A 20,905-nucleotide genomic window follows, 5' to 3' on the forward strand; every position below is an offset into this window, starting at 1 on the left:
ATAGTTTGAAATTGGGTTAAGTCACGTAAAGTTAAGGCTATGTTATGTTATGTTATGTTATGTTTGTTAGCTTGTATAAGTAGAAGTTGGGTTAGTCTAAAGTAGGGTGTTTTTGTATAATGTCTAAAGCGAATATGTTCAGAAAATGACAAACATAGAACATTTAAAGATGTCTAAATTATTTAACTACTAACGAGAATATAACTCTTACCCGTAGGTTATATCAGGTTTAGTGAGGCTTGGTTAGGTTAATGGGTCAACGAGATGAGAAGGATGGAACATATGCAGGAGACTAAATTATTTAACTAGCAATGAGATTATGAGAGTTTCAGTAACACCTGACGATTTTACAGGCCAAGAGTGAAACTGTAGGCATTGGAAAGCCGGAACAGCACCATCACCCCAAGTGCCAGTGGTGTCCCTTAGTGCTCTAAATCTACACCAGTATTAGATATATTGAACAAGAGAGCTAGATTATAAAGGACTGAGATGGTATAAAAGATCATAAGAGATAGAATACGAAGGCTTGAGATAGCATAGAAGATTAGAAGAAGTAGATTACATAGGATTAGAATGGTATAGGAGATTAGAAGTAGATTAAGAAGGATTAGGATGCCACACAAGATTAATCTCTTCAGTACCAGGACGCGTTTTGATATTCATTTTAGTTACTATATGGTGATTTTATGCAGCTTCAGAAATATATGTTAGGATTAGAAAGTAAAGACTCTAGTTATTAATCTTGACCTCCATAAATCCTTCCTAATACAAATAAAATCGTCTAATCATACCCAAAAGTCAAGGTAAAAATGCGTCTCAGTATTGAAGGGGTTAAAGAGGCTTGATATTGGATAGAAGATTAGAAGTAGTAGTTTACAAAAGATAAGGATGGGAGTGGATATACGAAGATGAGGCATGAGATGTATAGGGAAAAATATTAGCGTGATTCACTTAACTTGAGGCGCCACAGTAGCAGATACAGTTAAAACATTGATGATTAACTCTACGCTGTGTTTGCCGCGGCTTTCGTTGCGCGGTGGCTGAGCGAGAGTGGGAGGGACAGTGAGTTAGCAGGCAAGGTGATTATGTAGGAAAACTCAGGAAATCATCGTCTTTGCATCTACTCTCCATATCGAAAAACGTAATTGCTATCGAGAACTTACTTTCCCGCCCACTTCTCTTTAGATAAACACAAAACAGGACTGGAAAACATGACTTACCTTTAACCTCGTCTTCATCTCGCCTCCAGCACGGTCACTCCCCTCCTCCTTCTCCTCTCTCTCTTTATCTCACACTTCTCGTTATCTTCTCCGGTGTTCCTCGCGCTCACGGAATCCCTCTCATGAAGGAGCCCCGCCGGCAGCACCACCACAACGCACACTGCAAAGTTCTACCGCCCTTCAGGTTCGTGCTAGAGAGCTGCGCGGGGTCAGCACATCCTCCCTCACCCGCTCGGTTCGAAATCTGGCGGGCGTGTGAGTGCTTCCCCTGAACGCCTCGGGGTAGAACTGGCGGCGCTGTCCCTCCCTCTCGCCTTTCACTTGTTGACGCGGCGCTGCACCCTCCCTCGTTGTCATGGAGACGCGCCCGCCAATCACGGCCCACACCTGCTGGCCTATGAACGGACACGGACAGTGGAGGTGGTGGTGGTGGTGGTGATGCGGTGTGGTGGGTTACGCCATGATGTGTGTACGTAGACAGAATGAGATTGCAGGAGAGAGAGAGAGAGAGAGAGAGAGAGAGAGAGAGAGAGAGACAACGATAGACGGAAATATTGTTTCAGACAGATGTACAGAAAGACAGAATTTGAGTTTTAGACAGTTGTAAATCGAGACAGGCAGATAAATTAACAAATCCAGACCATGACAGACAGACAGACAGAGAAACAGACAGACAGACAGACAGATGGAAAAACTGACGACAGAGGATTGAATTAATGAGAGAGAGAGAGAGAGAGAGAGAGAGAGAGGCAAGACGAGACGAGAGAGTGAAGTAGATCATCAAGAAAAAAACTACCCCTCCTCCCTCACACACACACACGCATACACACACACACACACACACACACACACACACACACACACACACACACACACACACACACACACACACACACACACACACACACACACACACACATCTAGGCATGAACAAAACAAACCTCTTCCTCAGTTTTTCTTCGTCCCTGAATTGATATGCTATTATACCACCGCAGGAATGAGCCCTCCTCCTCCTCCTCCTCCTCCTCCTCCTCCTCCTCCTCCTCCTCCTCCTCCTCCTCCTTGCTACTCGATGAACTTCATTGGGCGTGCAGGGCGGCGAGGGGGCGTCGAGGGGCGTACCAAGGGATGAGGATGGCGGCGGAAGCTTTACTGTGAGGTCACCGTTATGGGTTGTTATGTAAAACCACAGGTATTCTCTCTCTCTCTCTCTCTCTCTCTCTCTCTCTCTCTCTCTCTCTCTCTCTCTCTCTCTCTCTCTCATAAACACAATATCCAGTTTGAAGAGGACGGGAAATATGGGAGTGGGTGATGGATGATACTGATACATTTATTGGGCCTTTATGGGTACATTAAAATCAGTATGGTACAAAATGTGAGGAATTCCCTCGGTCCGTTGAGCTTAAGCTCTTTTACAGACCTATTTGAAATTCATGTTAGGCCGACGCGGTTAGTTGTGGAGGCCTAATTACTATACATATATTTACAAACAAGTAAATTTCTAAGATTTCCTAACTTAATTCCACTTCTACAACCAAATATACATCTACATAACACATATGTAATAAATGCAGTAATAAATACAGTAGTGGATGATAATGACAAATAGAATAATAGTAATAGAAACAATAGATAATGATAATAAATGATAACAAATAATAGTAAAAAAATAAATACAGTAACAGAGCAATGAAATATTAAAAAATGATATAATATAATAATAATAGTAATAATAATAATGATAATAGTAAACGTACAATAATAATAAAACAATTTACAATGAAACATTAATAATAATAATACATTAATAGATAATGAAATTATAATAATAATGAAAATTATACAAATAATAACAATCACATATTACAATAATAATAATAAATAATATAATATAATAATAATAATAATAATAATAATAATAATATTATAATAATAATAATAATAATAATAATACAGAGCAATAAATAAAAAGTCCCTAATATTTACTAAGGAAAATTTTTTTTATCCTATTCTTAAAAATTTGAGGTGATTTGATGTTTGTAAGTTGTTGTGGTAGCTGGTTCCACTCTTTGACACCTCTGGTTGTGACATATTGCTGTGCGTGGGATGTTCGACACAGCGGGAGCTTTAAATCATATGGTCTGCGGGTATTAGGGTTGTTAGACATGAAGTGGAATGTGTCGTCTGACTGTCGTGAATATAGCGACTTGTGAACAAAGATGTTAGTCTAGAGAGATATTATGTCGCTTAGTTTTAGTAATCTAAGGTCAATAAATAATGGGTTAGTATGGGCTGAACGATGACTAAATGACATGACTCGCAGTAGCTTCTTTTTTGCGACAAAAATATTGTCCATGATGGTACTGCCTGCTCCCCCACCAAATGGCACAACAATGAGAGAGAGAGAGAGAGAGAGAGAGAGAGAGAGAGAGAGAGAGAGAGAAAGATTCCACATAATGTCCTATCTCCATTTCTCTGCTTAGTTCGCCAATCGTTCATCCCTCACAGTAATTTTATTCCCCTTGACATTAATTCAGTGTTCCCGAGGTTATGCTCCCGCTTATCACCATGATGAGCCCTGGCTGCCTACTCTGATGCTGCTGGCTGGCTTAATTAGACAGCACCACGTTATTTGAGTCCTTCATCGTTTGGGTTAGTAAGTTACAGACACACAGACAGACAAATGGACAGGTAAAATAGGCAGACAGACTCGTAAAAAAGAAGGAAAAAAATGTCAGTACATAGTCTTTCCTTGTGTAGATTAGTAACTTACGGACAGACAGACAGACATACAGATGGACAGATGGACGAATAAATGTACTAAAAAAAAAAGGAGCATTTTGCCATCAAACACTGAAAATTCAAACAGATACACAGACAGACATACAGACACAAATTTAGATATACAAGCCATCAGGCAAACAAACAGACACACACACTGACAAGCCAAGCGGATAAACAAACATTTAGATAGAAAGACCATTAGACAACCAAACACACACACACACACACACACACACACACACACACACACACACACACACACACACACACACACACACACACACACACACACACACAGAGAGAGAGAGAGAGAGAGAGAGAGAGAGAGAGAGAGAGAGAGAGAGACAAAGACAGAGACAGAGACAGAGACGAGACAGACAGACAGACAATAGAAAAGACACACATAAACACACACAGACCAACAAAACTTTCAGACATCACAATAACCAAAAACCAACAAACTCTCACAACGTACCTATTCACCTGTACAACCTCTCACCTTCACCGTCTCCGTCGTGAGCTGCCTGGGCCGCTACGCTCCCCGCAGCCTGATTACAGCTAATGTGATTATACCTGCCGTGATTATAGGACCTGATGAAACACTTGGTGGGTCCTGCGGCGGCGTGGTGAGGGGAGAAGCCGAGGGACGCCAGTGGAGAGAGAAACACAGCTGCCCCTCGCAAGGTCTTCACAAGGGGAAACTCTGAAGGGGAAGCACGAGGAAGGGAGAACTCATAAGGGAGGAAGAGAGACACAAAGGGGGAAATTCAGAGGCTGGGAACGCGTGGGGTGGTGATATGGGTGGTGGTGGTGGTGGTGTTGGTGACTTCCTGGTGTGGGTGGGGATGTGGGTGTGGTATGTGGTTTGGTGTGGTCGTTGTGGTGGTGGTGGTGGTGGTAATGGTAGTGTTTTATAGTTACAGGAGTGTGAATGAGTAATGTTGATTGTCGTGGTGGTGGTGGTGATGATGGTAATGGTGGTAATGGTGTTTCTTCAACATATATGTAGATTTTCTAACCTAATCTACTAACCAAAACCAAACTGAACTAAACTAAAACTAAACCAACCAAACCTTCCTTCAACACATATCTCTTCTAACTTACCCTAACCAAACCTAACCTAATCAAACTAAACCAAACCAAGCTATATTTTTTCTAACCTAACATTGCCTTCCTTATCTAGCTCACCAAGCCAGCCAAACCTAACCCCACATAACATTCAGATCACTCCTTCAAAACTAACATATAGACAGATTAATTTCTTCTAACCTAACCTAACCTAACCAAATCTAACCTAACATTACCTTACCTTATCTAACTGACCAAGCTAGCCAAACCTAACCCAACATTCAGATCACTCCTTCAAAACTTACATATAACCAGATTAATTTTGGGTTTTGTTCGTCCCTGAGACTTTCCTGTAATTGGAAACCCTTTGTTGTCTCATTAGGGCGATCTTTATTATCCTCTGTAGCAAAGGGAAGCCACACTCACTTACCTTCGAATCTTCATTACCTAATAGACGATTATAACTCATCAATTAACGTAATATTACTCTTTATTTACGTCTTCATTCATCTGTTTCTCTACCATTACGTCTCACTGTGATGTATTTCAATAGGGCATTACGCTATATTATCAAATGCTTGTGATATTTTCAACTAAGGGACTGACGTGTGTGTGTTTCGTTACTTATGTTCTATTTAACGAGTCACTGTTGTTAGTGTAGTTTGTATGACTTCTGAAGGGCTGAATTTATACTCATTGTTTCATTTGGTCTTTGAATTAATGTGGTCTAAGGAAATTTATCTATCTATCTATTTGTCCATCCATCAATCCATCCATCGGTCTGTCTGTCTATCTATCTATTTTTTTTCTATTTATTTATCTATCTTTCTATTCATGTGTGTCTGTGTCTATCTATCTATCTATCTATCTATCTATCTATCTATCTGTGTCTATCTTTGTTTGTAAATATCTGTCTATCTGTCTATTTTGTCCGTCTATCTATCTATCTATCTATCTATCTCTGTCTATATGTCTATTTATCTATCTATCTATTTATCTATCTTTCTATCTATCCCTGTCTATGTGTGTGTGTGTGTGTGTGTGTGTGTGTGTGTGTGTGTGTGTGTAAGTAAGTAAAGCTTTATTGCTCATTAAAGTAAAGTTACATATGAGAATAAGTGTGTGTGTGTGTGTGTGTGTGTGTGTGTGTGTGTGTGTGTGTGTGTGTGTGTGTGTGTGTGTGTGTGTGTGTGTGTGTCCTTCATCAAGGCAGTGTCAAATTTGCTATGTATACAAAAAAATAAATAATGCTATACTTGTCTATATATTTTTGAAGGTTTAGTTGATGTTTTTTTTTTATTTACATATTTTTTTACAGATATATTTTATTTGTTATCATTACCACTATTATTACTCTTTTTACAGTATATATCCACACGTGATGTCAAACGATCGCTGCATATCCTCCCTGCCACGTTTTCCCCATTCAACTACGATTTTTTCTCTCTCTCTCTCCTTTTTTCTTACTATTATTATTCCTGAAGGTTATCGTCAGTTTATTTGCCTTTTTCCCTTGCATTCTCTCTCTCTCTCTCTCTCTCTCTCTCTCTCTCTCTCTCTCTCTCTCTCTCTCTCTCTCTCTCTCTCTCTCTCTCTCTCTCTTTCCTTTTTTTTAATCGTATTGTTTGTTCTTTGGTTCGTTTGGTTTGGGAATGTTTGTTTTTCTCCTTTGAATATTTTAATTTTAGTTTTTTCATTTTTTTGTTGTTTGATTTAAGTGCTCATAAAATTGGGATGTTACTTGTCTTGTCTTTATTTTTCTTTTCTTCTCTTCCTTAGTGAGAGAGAGAGAGAGAGAGAGAGAGAGAGAGAGAGAGAGAGAGAGAGAGATGGATAGCTAGATATACAGATTAAGAAAAAAAGCTGACAAATATGTAGAAATACTCGTAAATATTGTGTGTGTGTGTGTGTGTGTGTGTGTGTGTGTGTGTGTGTGTGTGTGTGTGTGTTATTACCTTTTTTTTCGTGTTTATTTATGAAGTTAAGGTGCAGTCTCTTTTTTACATTTCTATAAATATTCTCTTTTTTATTATTAATTGTTACTATTTTTCACTCATTTTCTCTCCTTTTATTTTCATTTACTTTATATTCTCATTGTCATCATCCTTTCTTTCGTTCTTTTTTCTCTCTCTCATACTTTATCTCTTTTGGATCTCTCTCTCTCTCTCTCTCTCTCTCTCTCTCTCTCTCTCTCTCTCTCTCTCTCTCTCTCTCTCTCTCTCTCTCTCTCTCTCTCTCTCTCTCTCTCTCTCTCTCTCTCTCTTGTTTGTTTGTTTGTTTGTTTTCACACTCTTCCCCTCCCCATTCATCAAATCCTCCCTGTCATTAGCACTCCCTCTTCCTCTCCCTTTCTTTTTGTCTCTTTCGTCCTCACACCCCATTCGTCCTGTTCCTCCTCTCCCCCCCCCGCCCTCCTGTGTCATCGCCTTCCGTCCCTCCCTTTTTCCATCCCTTTCTCTGTTCTCCTTCTCTTCTCTTTTCTCTTCTTTAATCTTCTGCTCTCATTTTTCTATCCCTTTTCTTTCATTACTTTTCTATTTTTTCTTCTCTTCGTTTCTCTTCTCATCGCTACTTTCCTCCTTCCTCTCCTTCATCCTCTTCTCTCTCCTCTCTCCTTTGTTCCCCTCCCACGCAGGAAGGACAAAGGAAGTGGGAGGGAAGAGAGGTAGGGAAGAGAGGGAGGAGAGGAGAGTCGCTTTGTTTTCATGTTTTCCATTTCCGTAGGTGAGGCTGAGAGTTCGCTAATTAATCCACAGGTGTTGTCAGGTAATTGCCCCGTGATGCGTCTGTGTGTCTGTGTGTTTGTCGCGTGACGCCTCTCGTGCCGTGGTCGATGCGCTGTCCTTTTCACTCCCCACCGCTCTAATGACATAACTGAGCGGCATTTAGCGGGTTTTCTTTCCCTCTCCTCCTCCTCCCTTCCTCCTGATCCCTTTCCTCCTCCAGTGTTTAGATTAATTTTGGTTTTTGGTTCTTTCTCTTCCTTCCTTCTTTCTTGTTCATTACCATCTTTGCTCCTTACATTCAATCTCTTTTCTGTCTCTCTTTCTCTCTTTGAGTTTATAATTAAGGCTAGTTTTTTTTTTAAATGTTCTGCCTTCTCACCACAACTATTTTCAAAGACTACGGAGATGTTTGTCAGTGTTTTGAAGACAGTTTCTCTTTTTGATAGTGTAGAAATGTTGATATATTACTGAAATTGTAAAAAAAAAACACCTAAAAAAAACAGTGCAGATTCAATTACAGCCTTTTGAACTAGAGAAGGCGCGGCGTATGAGTGTTTAGAGGTTGACAGTTATGCGTAGCTGCGCCTCAGGTTGTGTAACGCGGCACGAGTAAACGAAAAAAAACAACAGGAGCTAAAAAGAGACAAACTGTTAGATGGGTGAGTCAGTGGATGTAGTACTACTGTCCTTACACGCACGCATTTTTTGTAGACTAAATGTGTATCTGTAGATCTATTTGTTTGTCTTTTTTTCCACCTCTTTCGCTCTCTTAATTGCGTGTGTCATCCTCACTTCCTGCCCCGCCACTCAACGCCGCCACACGCACGCCCAGTATGAGTACGTACTTGTCTGCACGTGATGATTTTGTAGTACGTAGGTGTGTGGTGGTGGTGGTAGTGGTGAGATTGGTGTAGGTCATTGTGTGTATGTGTGTGTGTGTGTGTGTGTGTGTGTGTGTGTGTGTGTGTGTGTGTGTGTGTGTGTCCTTCTCATTACTCAGTGCAATCTTACCTAAATCTTGGTTGGGGGAGGGAGGAGCAAGGATTGTTTTTCTATCGCTGGACCTCCGAGGCTTACGTGGAGGTGGAGTCTACAGTATAGTCAGCCTGGTGCAGGACTATGTGGTGCAAACAACTCTGTGTCTGGGAAAGTGCCAGAAGTTGGTAGACTGTAAAGAAATCGTAAATATAAAGTTATCTAGTACTCTCACGCACTCCTTCTCTAAGATCTTCCCTTATATCTTATTAGTTTTCATAGATCTTTATCATTCCATTTGTTATCATATACGTTGCGTCTTACGATTTTCCAAAGAGATATATTACAATTGTCCAACGTTTGCCTTTTGAAATAGTTGAGTGTCCCGGGAGGGTTATTCTTCTCAGGGTTGTCTCACTGTCATCTTTCTGTTATCTCCCTGGTCTCCCCGAACAAGGCACGCCTCCAGGCTGGGGTTGACTAGGTGTCATTGTGGCGGTCTGCATTGCCCTGGCTTGGTGGAGTTGATATGCACAGCAGTTAAGCTCATTTGAGGCACATACCGCAGCGCTGGACAGGTGTGCGTCATGTTGTCTTGCACTGAATGGTGTTCTTCTCCATTTCCTCTCATGTAGGAAGTGTGTAATGTTTGGGCGTCTGGAAAAAAATATATAATCAAAAATGGAATATTAGATCTGCATTGCGACCAGCCTCTTCACACGCAAACAGTTTGTCACACGCAAATTATATGAGTGATGAACATTTTGGGGACAGATTGGAGTGATGACGGTGTGACGCGCTGCACCAAATTTTTTTGGGGACGGCGTCATTGAGGGACAACATCCGCGGTGCGTGGCGGCGACCTTGTGGTCCTCGGCGACGCTTTGTTTCTGGCAAAGCAGCGTGATGGGCGGGTCCTTGCCGCCTCCCCTCACCCTTCCTCCGCGGCACTCCGGAACTTAGGTGTGAGGACCCGCACTCTATTCCGCCGCCCTCTTCCGGTATATATACTTATTTATATTTTTCATATCATTTATAACTCCATTTTGTGCATGTATATGTGCATTACAGTCTGGGTGGAGCGCAGCAGATGAGTAGCAATCTATGCCTCCATTAACACAGTGGCGGTCTTGCCCAACACAGCAAGGACAGTCCCAGGCTCCCAGCACAGCCACTCCCGCCATGCTAGCCCATGGCGATGCTCTGCCCGGAAAAAAGCACGCGTGTCCTAATTCTTTGGTCAATCAGAGCCTCCTTGCTTCCTGACCACCGCCTGAAGCCATTACCCACAGCAGCCAGTCTTGATGTGCGTGAGCGCCTGCGTGACATGTGTGGTTATGTCTTACATAACTCCAGGATAATGACAGCTGATGTCATGTAGTGGTCACAGTGTAACACCACTGAACATTCAGGAACCGCGATCAGTGAGTCGCGGGCCGCGGCGGGTGAGTGCTGCGGTGACCCTGGCGGCGCCGGGCCAGTGAGCGGCGGCCTTGTGGGGCAGGCCAAGGCGCGCTGGTGCCGAGGAGCAGACTGCCAGGAGGGAAAATTACCGCAAAAAAATATTCACAAAATGAGTGGGAATGCTAACAGCAGTTCATGAGACTGACGTGACGTAATGGGGAAAAAATCAAGACAGGGAGTCACTGAGACCAACTAATGACATGAGCGGTAACGGGAAGCGAAAAAAAAAATAACAAAAAATTCTATAAACCAGATAATGACCTTAAAACTTTCCCTGTGGTTGAGGAAAGGGACGCTTCTCACGCAGGCCTCGTCGGTGTAAGGGGAGGCCGAGAATTGCACCACCAGGGGCGTGTGTTGTGTGGCGGCGAGGGGAAAGTTGGTCCACGCGCACGACACAGCCAAGCGACCGGCTCCTGATCAGATGAGATGAGGTGCGTTACGTTGTCTGCCACTAATTACCCCACGCCAAAAGCTACACCTGGGCACCGCTATCCACACAAGAGAGGAGACAGGAGGTGATATGGGGAAGAAAACAAAGAAAGACATGAAAGACTTGAAAGACAATTTGTCGAACAGCTGCATTAACAAACCTTAACAAACCTGACGCAATACACAAAGAAGAAAGAAAAACATGAAAATAAACACCCATCCAAAGTATATGTGTCGAAACAGTAGAGAGAGAGAGAGAGAGAGAGAGAGAGAGAGACATAAGGCGTACGCGTGGCATAATCTTTACAATAATAGTAGTAGTAGTAGTAGTAGTAGTAGTAGTAGTAGTAGTAGTAGTAGTAGTAGTAGTAGTAGTAGTAGTAGTAGTAGTAGTAGTAGTAGTAGTAGTAGTAATAGCAGTAGTAGCAGCAGTAGTACTAGCCGCAACAGCAGCAGCAACAACAACAGCATAAATAGTAAAATTGGAGAAGGAATATAGAACAAAAACATGCGGGCTAATATCAACGAATGTATGTAGTAGTTCTCCACCAGGCAGTGAAAAGTCTACGGCAAGAGCGTGCTACGTTTCACTAACTCTGCGGCAAACAATTCCCAGTTTTAAGAGTTGCTTTTCATGAATGCAGCGATATTATGTAATGTTTGCGTTACTTTCAATAACGTTTGCGGTTTATAAGATTATATCGAGGGTGTACATTGGTGTTTCAATGGATTACAAGAGTTTTTAAGGGTTTACATCGGTGTTTTAGAGGTTTTCAGGCGTGTTTTCATGATTTCAACGGCAGAGTATGAAGTTTGCTTTACTTATAAGAATGTTCAAGGGTATGCAAGGGTTTGCAGAGCTATTTGAAAAATTTGCAATGTCTGACATGAATTTATATCGCTGTTTACAGAGTTTTCAAAGAAAATTAAATAATTAAATTATTATTATCATTATTATTGTTGTTTTTATTATTATTATTATTATTGTTATTATTATTACCATTATTATCATTACTACTACTACTACTACTACTACTACTACTACTACTACTACTACTACTACTACTACTACCACTACTACCACTACTACTACTACTACTACTACTACTACTACTACTACTACTACTACTACTACTACTACTACTACTACTACTACTACTACTACTACTACTACTACTACTACTACTATTATTACCCACTTCTTCGCTTCTTCTGTCAGCCCCTCGCCCCTCCCTTGCAATCCTCGAGGTCACTTCTGAATTCCCCGCTGCCGGATGTTCAGTAAATAATCCCAGCACGTACCGCTTCGTGCTCGCATCGGACACCGTGGAGATGAGGACGGTCATTAGAGGAGTAATTACCGTGTCAGTCCTCGTTGCGCAGAGTCATCACCAATTATTCAAATCTGGGAGGTATTGCGGCGTGGTGGAGGCGGGAGTGATGCGTCCTTTCAGCGTGGGTGACGGGGAAGAGGCCAGGGGAACTCATTATGAAAGGAATCGTAGGAAATGCTTGAAATTTTTATTGAAAGCAGAGGGATTGTAATGGCAGGGATGACTTAAAGATAAGTCAAATTTGGTTGTTTTCACAGTGTATTGGTTGTTGTATGTTGATCCTTTCCTCTTGTGTTTTTCTTTTTTTCTCCATTTCCTTTTTTCCTCCGTTTCCTCCACTTTTCCTCCCCATCTTAGGGTATCAGAAAAACACATTAGGTTTCTTTTTTACGTTCATCTGATTGGTATACATACATCTACACGCCTTGCCGAGATTAAAAAGAAATGCAACTAGCCATAAAACACTACGCGTAGTAAACATTCATACAAGACTATCAGTGACAGACAATGGACATGAAAACGTAAGAAAACTGCAAAATAAGAGAACCTGTCACTTTTTTTTCAAACTTAACTACCTCTAAACTCAAACTTATTATTTCTTGTTCTGTCTAAGTAGTTTTGGTGTACTGAATATACCAAACTCAGTCTTCATCTCAGCGAATTTTCTGTATAGAGCAGGAGGGAGGAGAGGAGGAGAGAAGGCAGGACATAAACACGAAAGCCAATACAGACAAACCCCAACGTAAGATGAGGAGGTTGAGCTGTTTTGTAATCTTTGTGTGTCTTTGTCGTCTTGGGGAGGTTAGGAATCGTATTGTCATCAGCTTTGTTTATACTGGGCAGGTGAACTGTGTGATGGTAATGAGAGGAAGGATGAGGACAAGAACAGGAAGAATTAGGGTGATGGTGGTGGTAGTAGTAGTAGTAGTAGTAGTGGTGGTGGTGGTGGTGGTGGTGGTGATGGTGGCGGTGGTGGTAGTAGTAGCAGTGATAGAGGCAGCAATAGCAATAGTAGTTGTAGCATTAGTACAGCGTTTCCCAGCCTTTCCCGACCATAGCACCCCCTGTTGTCATGTCTAAGCAGTTCAGCACCCTAACTAATACCTTGTTATTAGAAGGATAAAAGAAAGTGAAGTGTGTGCATCACTTTCCAGCACTCCTTATAATTGATTGCAGCACCCCAGGTTGGGAAACGCTGCATTAGTAGGAGGAGTAGTCGTGGTAGTCATGATAACAATGATAATGATAATAATAATAATAATAATGATGATAATAATAATAATAATCAACAGTACACATTTCAGGGGTGACTTTTTTTTACCATAATTCTTTTTTGTGAGTTGTAATTCCGTTCTTTTTACCTCGTTGTTAAGATTCCACCTCGTCATTTCCTTCAAGTAATTCACGGACAGCACCAGCAGCACCAGCAGCAGATTTTCCTCCCCCCTGTCCTCTTTTTACCTCTTCTTTTTTCCTCCTTTTTTTCTCGTTTTTAATTCTTCCCGAAAACACTTCCTTTGCGCACCACCACCACTACCACCACCACCACTACCACCACCACTATTTCCTCCTCTTCTCCCTTCTTCTCCCATCCACCTTCACCATCATTCCTGTTCTATCTTTTCTTTCTCATCCGATATTTTGTCTCCTTCAGTCGTGTCTCCTTCCTCTTTCGCTATTGTTCCTTCCTTACATATCTCCTTTTATTTCCCTCTCTCTTTCTCTTTCTCTCTCTTGGTCCTTTCTCTCTCTCTCTATTACCATTATTCCTTCCTTAGATTATTCCCTCTCTCCTTTGTTTTCCTTCTCTTTTACTATCTATTATCACCATCTCTCTATCTCTCTATCTCTCTCTCTCTCTCTCTCTCTCTCTCTCTCTCTCTCTCTCTCTCTCTCTCTCTCTCTCTCTCTCTCTCTCTCTCTCTCTCTCTCTCTCTCTCTCTCTCTCTCTCTCACTACTATTATTATCATCATTCCCTCCTTACGTCATCCCTATTTCTCTCCCTTTCCCATCTCTTGTTTCTGTCCATTATTACTTATGTTCCATCCTTACAACTTTCCTCTCTTCCTCTCCCTTTCTTTCCTCCTCCCACAGTTTCGTTACGCTAATGTTTCCGCGCCTCACTAACCTTTTTTCCACTTCTTTTTCTCTTCCCCCCGTCAGAGGTGAGCGGGTGCCACGACCTTGACTGCCACAGGTGGAGGCGCTCACAGCTCGTCCTCCAGGTGATGGGCAACACCCGTCATTACACAAGAGACCAAAGAAAAAGAGGAGGACGAGAAAAAAAAAGATATTGAATTCCTGAAGAAGTAGATGACGAAGGGAAGACAACGCCTGCACCTCGCATTCCTCCTTGTAAATGTCCTGTGACGATGCTGCCTCCCTTCTTTTCTCTCTCTCTCTCTCTCTCTCTCTCTCTCTCTCTCTCTCTCTCTCTCTCTCTCTCTCTCTCTCTCTCTCTCTCTCTCTCTCTCTCTCTCTCTCTCTCTCTCTCTCTCTCTCTCTCTCTCTCTCTCTCTCTCTCCTTGTCTTCATTCCTTTCATTTCCATTTCGTAACTTTTTTGTCTCCTTTGTTATATCTCTCGGTTTTCTCTCGTTTTATTCTTCTTTTTCCTCTTCCTCCTTTTCTTCCTTGTTTTCCTTCTATTGTTTTTTTTTTCTTTTTATGTAAGATGGGTAATCGGCCAAGAGCAACAAAATAAAAAAAAAGTCCCACTGAGGTGCCGGGCCTTCAATAAAGCAAAAGGAGAGGGGAGTCCTTGGCTGGTATAGGAGTCTTTCTTTCAAATTCTAAAGCTTGAGTGGAGAATGGATGTGTGGAGAATGCATGTAATTTTGTCTGGAGGAAGATCACCCCCTGAACCAATGCTATTACACCTCACAGGGAGTAATTATCGTTTCAGCAGGTGTCTACTGCCTCCTCCTCTTTGCCTTTTTTACTTAGCATTTCTTAACTTCCTCCTATTCTCCTCTCGTCAACGATCTCCTCCTCTTCCTCTTTCTTCTCCTCCTTCTCGTCACCGTCCACTCATCTTCTTCCTCTCCTGTTCACTTTATCTTCCCGGATCTCCTCCTCTTCCTTTACATCATCGCCTTGAACTCTTCCTTTGTCTCCTCTTCCCTTGTTTCCTTAGATTTATTACCCTAAGTTCTCTGAAATTTACAACGCTCCTCCCTCCTCCTCCTCCTCCTCCTCCTCCTCCTCCTCCTCCTCCTCTTATTCCACCTTATTCTGTCAATCATGCCGTGTGTATGTGTGTGTGTGTGTGTGTGTGTGTGTGTGTGTGTGTGTGTGTGTGTGTGTGTGTGTGTGTGTGTGTAATTCACCTCGGTCGTCTGCTGGTCACCCAGCCAGTCTTCCCCATTACGGAGCGAGCTCAGAACTCATAGACCGATCTTCGGGTAGGACTGAGACCACAACACACTCCACACACCGAGAAAGCGAGGCCACAACCCCTCGAGTTATATCCGTACCTATTTACTGCTAGGTGAACAGGGGCCACACATTAAGAGGCTTGCCCATTTGCCTCGCCGCACCGGGACTCGAACCCGGCCCTCTCGATTGTGAGTCGAGCGTGCTAACCACTACACTAAGCGGTGTGTGTGTGTGTGTGTGTGTGTGTGTGTGTGTGTGTGTGTGTGTGTGTGTGTGTGTGTTATGGAAGGGGGGCCTGGGGGGTCGTCTTAAACATACTCTGCGCACCAGTTATGCTTCTAATCGTTATCTTTACCCTAATGGCTTCCCCCAATGACTGTTCTGCAAGTTTTTACCTCGGGAAATTGTATACGGCTCAGTCTTTACAACGGGGCGTCTTCTTTTTAGCTGTTATTTATGGTGGAGCATTGAAAGTGACTCGCGACTTACTTGATCATTCTTTCCTTTTTTCGTTGAGATGTGCGTGGTGGAGGTAGGGAGGAGCGTTTACGTATATAAGTGTGCGTTTTCTTCTTTATTATCTTTATTATTTTTCATTAGTGTTTTGTGACTGTAGTTTCTGTTCTTCTCACTAAAAAGTTCTTTATCTTTTTTTTCTCTTTCTCATTCTCTTCTTTACCCTCTCAAATGTGTTGGCGCATGTTTCTTCTCATTCTCTTCATTAAACAGTTCCTTTTTTTTTATTTAAGTGTGTGTGTAGTTATCTGTAGTTTTCCTGTTTTCTTCTTCTAACAGCGCCTCTATGTTTTTTATTCTCAGTGATACTACTTGTCTTGTCGTTCACTGTGGTCCATTGTTCTTCATCGTCTCGGGTTCTCGTGACGGGTGTCTTCAAGAGCCACAGAGATGGTCAGTCGAGTTGCCTTTTATCCCTTCGCAGCCAACCACAGAAAATTCTAGTCAAACTATTACTAGATTCATAGAAAAACACCCATGAACACTCCCGTAACTTCCACTGCATGCCGCCTGTTACGTGCAGTCAAGATAAAAAAAAAATAAACATAAATAAGCAGGCAAGGTCGCGTTAGACGTGATGCACCCTTGAAAATTCCGACTTCCACCACAGCCTGTCAAGTGCAAGCAAACTCAGGTAATGAAACTTGAAGCATGCGAAACCACAAGAGATGCATTCGTAAGCGAGAGTGTGAAGGCACCACCACCACCACCACTACCACCCCCACCACCGCCTCCGCCCTTGAACACCGACCATGGGAGGACCTTCACCGCGCAGTTTAAGGCGTGACTGCGCAATTCACGAGTTTCCTAAAGCCATTTGATCACTGCGGGAGCGATAGACACGTGCTGGACGCTATTCTTCCGATCCGGTGTGGCGCGGTTATGTCCTGTGTCCTGAGAGGCTTTGCTCTCTTCACTGTGACTGTTATTAAAGGCCACTGAGATATGAGTCACGTTCTCAAAAGTGGTTGTCCTGTTGATGATATGGCAATCTTTGTCATCTATCACTTGAATATCAAAATGTCTTTAGAAACCCGTGTCACTGTTGATAATGTAGAGAGCTATGTTGTCTGTCACTGGACTATTGAAAAATACTCTAAAATCCGATGTCACTGTTTTAACAATGTTGCAATCTTGTTAATCTGTCATTAGAATCATAAATAGACCCTGTTGATAATGTAGATATCTCCCTCATATTTCACTAGAACATTGAAAACACACCATCATAACTTTTAGCAATGTGGAAATCTTGTCAATCTGTCACTAGAATATCAAAAACACCCTGAAAAATAATCGTGTAATTTCAACTCAAGCCTTTCCAATTTGGTGGCGGTGCTGGCAGAAGTGTTTTAGAATACAGCCTACTGTCCTCGCCGTGTCAGGAAGCTGTATTCAATCCCCGCCAATGCACCGATCCTCCAGCAAGACCTTGGGGGATGCTGCGAGGGATTCCTGCACCGCTGTGGCTCTGTGGCTGCGTGGAGCGTGAGTAGAGCGTTCAGCAGGCCATGAAGAGGGTTCCACTTTCATGTTTCGTCCCATGTGTGTGTTTGAGGCTTCGTGGAGGCCTTCTTGTGTGGTGGTGGTGGTGGTGGTAGTAGTGGTGGTAGTGGTGGTAGTTGGAAGGGGAAGGAAGAGGATGGTGGTAATAGTATGAGCAGGAGGAGGACGAGGATAATAGTAGTAGTAGTAATAGTAGTAGTAATAGTAGTAGTAGTAGTAGTAGTAGTAGTAGTAGTAGTAGTAGATTATAGTAGTAGTAGTAGCAGTTCAAAGTGATTCGGTATAAGTCTTGTCGTTCTTAATTAAGCTTTATTGTTTCTTCTTTTCTTTCTTTTTTTTCTCAAGGACACCAGGAGTTTTTTTTTCTTTTCTTACACTGAAGAAAATAACGTAAAGAAAGTAATGTATTCATCCCCTCTCAGCCAGCCAGCCTTCCTTCCTCCTTCCCTCCACTCCACTCACTGCCACTCACTCAGCGTCCGTGTCCTTGCCGCCTCGCACTCCCACCACCCACGTACACCAATAAAGTCACATCAACGAACACAGCTTCATTTCACGTCCTTGTCAATGCAGCAACCCCAACACGCCTTGGCCCAGCGTCCTCTCTACCCCCACAGCCCGTCCCCCACTCCCCGCCTCATCACGGAGTCTGACATCGATAACTGGAAACAGGCTGCAGTGAAAGTTATTGGTGTTTTCAAGCTTTTTATAATTCTGGTGACAGTTAAACAAGAATTTTTTAACCGATAACTTAAAGCAAATTACAATAGAAGTTTTTTGGTGTTTTTTCAAGTTTGTTTCCTAATCTTTGCTAATAGTTTAACAAGGAGTATATATTTTTTACAGGCTGCAGTGAAAGTTTTTGACATTTTGAAGCGTGTTTCCGTCATTCAGTTTTAGATATAGAAGACGGGGTCAGGCCAAGTACTAAAAATAGGGTTGAAAAATGGCCCACTAAGTATGTCAATCGCTAAAGAAAGCAGAAAAATAACCAATATCAAAGAAATGTCTCGAAATATGAGAAAGCAAATCAGTGTAGAAGACAGAATTCCAACCTACTCCTAACACCTCCCTCCCACCTCTCCCATCCTCCTATTCGTGTGGCAGGAGGAGTGTTGTCTGCATGTTCTTTAAATAAGGTGTTCAGAGGAAGTCTTCCAGCGTAACATAACTCGTATCCTGTGGCCTTCCCTCCTCCTGGCTCCTCCCCCTCGCCGCCTTATCCATCACCTCCTCCCTCCCGACACCTGCTCTCGGTGATTATTATATGGCCGGAACTCGCGTCACGTAAGTATTCCTGTGTGTTCGCCTGTTGTCTCGACTTGGGCACATCAAACCATTAAACCCTTCAATAGTGAGAGACATTTTTACCTTCATTTTTGGGTATAATTAGGCGGTTTTATTTACATTTGGAAGGGTCTATGAAGGTCAGAAGATTAATAGCCAAAGTCTTCATTATTTTAATCCCCACTTAAGTTTCTGAAGCTGTATGAAATCACCAAATAGTAAGCAAAATGAATATAAAAACGTGCCCTGGTACTGAAGGGTTTAATTCTTGTTCCCCCATCATTTCACTCTGTTCAGCGTTCTCTGTGGCCAACTCTCCGTCACGGCAGCAGTATTGGAGTGAAAGTTGTCCTGATGAGTTCGTGAGTTTGTGTTAAATGTTTAGGACTTTATTGTATCCATCCACTTTATTGTTTAATGATTGATTGATTCTTAGTATTTTGCTTACTTATTCTTGCCTGTGTTGCATTACATTTTGATATCACCTTGTTTACCTTTCTTTTAACCAATTGAAAACGAAGATAGATAAATAAAGATATGAATAGGAATAGAGAAGTAGATGGATAGATAGACAGATAACACGCACAAACTACATCTCTATAGATACTTCATCATTAACAGTCCATCTTATCTCACATTCTCCTCTCTCTCTCTCCTCTCCCCTCTCCTTAACGCTCACAGCACCACGTGATCTACCTCATCAAAAATAACGTGGAAGAAGCGAACATGAAGACACCCAAACATACCAACACCTCGAAGTGCCTCTGCCTCCTCTCGCCCACCTCACTCACAGATTCCTCGCTTCGCCCTCCCTCCCCACGCTCGCCTCGCCCTTCCTCCATCTCAGGGAGGAAAACAAGTGATGGATTCCTGCAGGTGTGGCTTGACTAACTTCATCTTCTTGCTGCAGGTGAGGATGTGTATTTTGCTTCCAGTGCGAGTTATTGCCAGCTATCACCCACTCCATCCACCCAACGACCCAGCCACTCCACCCCCGCCGCCCACCAGCCACCCACCCACCCACACACCAAGGACGAGGGCACATATCCACGTCCAGTGTTTATTGTTGTGCCTCCATGCGAACGTCCTTGGATTTGTAAAGTGGAGTGTGTCATAAATATGCATGCACAAAAATGTAATAAAAACATCTTATAAGACCGCGCACACACACACACACACACACACACACACACACACACACACACACACACACACACACACACACACACACACACACCACTTCGCTCTAGAAAGAAGGAAGACAGATGTGGCTCTCTTAATTACGATAAATAGCAATAAATACCATCTCACAGGTATTAAAGTATTTGTCTGTCAGTTCAGAAGTGGTGGTAGTGGTGGTGGTGAAAGGATACACGAACATAAAGGAAGAGAACAGAATTTCAGTGAACTAGTGAGTTTGGAAAAAAGAATAGGTAAATAAGTCATAGGACACAATAGGAGGAGTATCGAGGGTCACAGAGATACGAGTGTATGAAATCATCTTGTTTATTACTGTAAGCTTGTGTGGTATATGGGAGCGCAAGATGGAGGAAACTGATACGTTAAAAGATGATGATAAATAAAACAGTAAAAATAACTAAAAACAATCACAAATCACTACATCGCCCCTTATCACGTCGGTAGTGTGTGTGTGTGTGTGTGTGTGTGTGTGTGTGTGTGTGTGTGTGTGTGTGTGTGTGTGTGTGTGTGTGTGTGTGTGTGTGTGTGTGTGTGTGTGTGTGTGTGTGTGTGTGTGTGTGTGTGTGTGTGTGTGTGTGTTGGTGACTGTGTGTGCACTGGTATACTGATGTGAGGACGGTGAGGTGATGATACCGCACCGTTTAGATGACGCATGTGACTTAATAGAGTGATATTAGGGGGTGAGAGAGACTGCCTGGGGCCATAATGGTGGTGTGTCAGGCGTACTGCGGTGACTGTGGTGGTGATGGTGACGGGAACTTAACCGCAACAAAGGGCACCTCGCAAATCGCCGACTTGTCGAGTCCCGTAAGCCTCAGCTCGTCACTCACACACACACACACACACACACACACACACACACACACACACACACATGCCCGGTAACTCAGTGGTTAGAGCGCTGGCTTCACAAGCCAGAGGACCGGGGTTCGATTCCCCGGCCGGGTGGAGATATTTGGGTGTGTCTCCTTTCACGTGTAGCCCCTGTTCACCTAGCAGTGACTAGGTACGGGATGTA

At 42.7% G+C, this 20,905-nt stretch overlaps 1 protein-coding gene and 1 long non-coding RNA gene across 9 annotated transcripts in view; one reads left to right on the forward strand and one right to left on the reverse strand.

Moving 5' to 3' along the window:
• The window catches only part of LOC123499645, an 80,356-nt gene extending 78,836 nt beyond the window's left edge, over nucleotides 1-1,520 (reverse strand). For 7 of the 8 annotated variants that reach the window (XM_045247984.1, XM_045247982.1, XM_045247989.1 and 4 more), the window contains exon 1: nucleotides 1,221-1,519. In XM_045247984.1, the coding sequence (XP_045103919.1) occupies nucleotides 1,221-1,238 (18 nt within the window). In that variant the 5' untranslated portion in view covers nucleotides 1,239-1,519. Of the gene's footprint in view, nucleotides 1-1,220 lie in introns of all 8 variants that reach the window. The other variant, XM_045247987.1, reaches the window with a different exon arrangement.
• LOC123499651 overlaps nucleotides 1-19,641 on the forward strand; it is a 55,355-nt gene extending 35,714 nt beyond the window's left edge. Inside the window, exons 2-3 of the long non-coding RNA XR_006673056.1 lie at nucleotides 14,168-14,359; nucleotides 19,369-19,641. This is a non-coding gene — a long non-coding RNA (uncharacterized LOC123499651). The remainder of the gene's footprint in view (nucleotides 1-14,167; nucleotides 14,360-19,368) is intronic.
• Nucleotides 19,642-20,905: the final 1,264 nt, after the last annotated feature.

The sequence above is a fragment of the Portunus trituberculatus genome, chromosome 50 (assembly GCF_017591435.1).
Source record: "Portunus trituberculatus isolate SZX2019 chromosome 50, ASM1759143v1, whole genome shotgun sequence".
Classification (NCBI taxonomy): Eukaryota; Metazoa; Arthropoda; class Malacostraca; order Decapoda; family Portunidae; genus Portunus; species Portunus trituberculatus.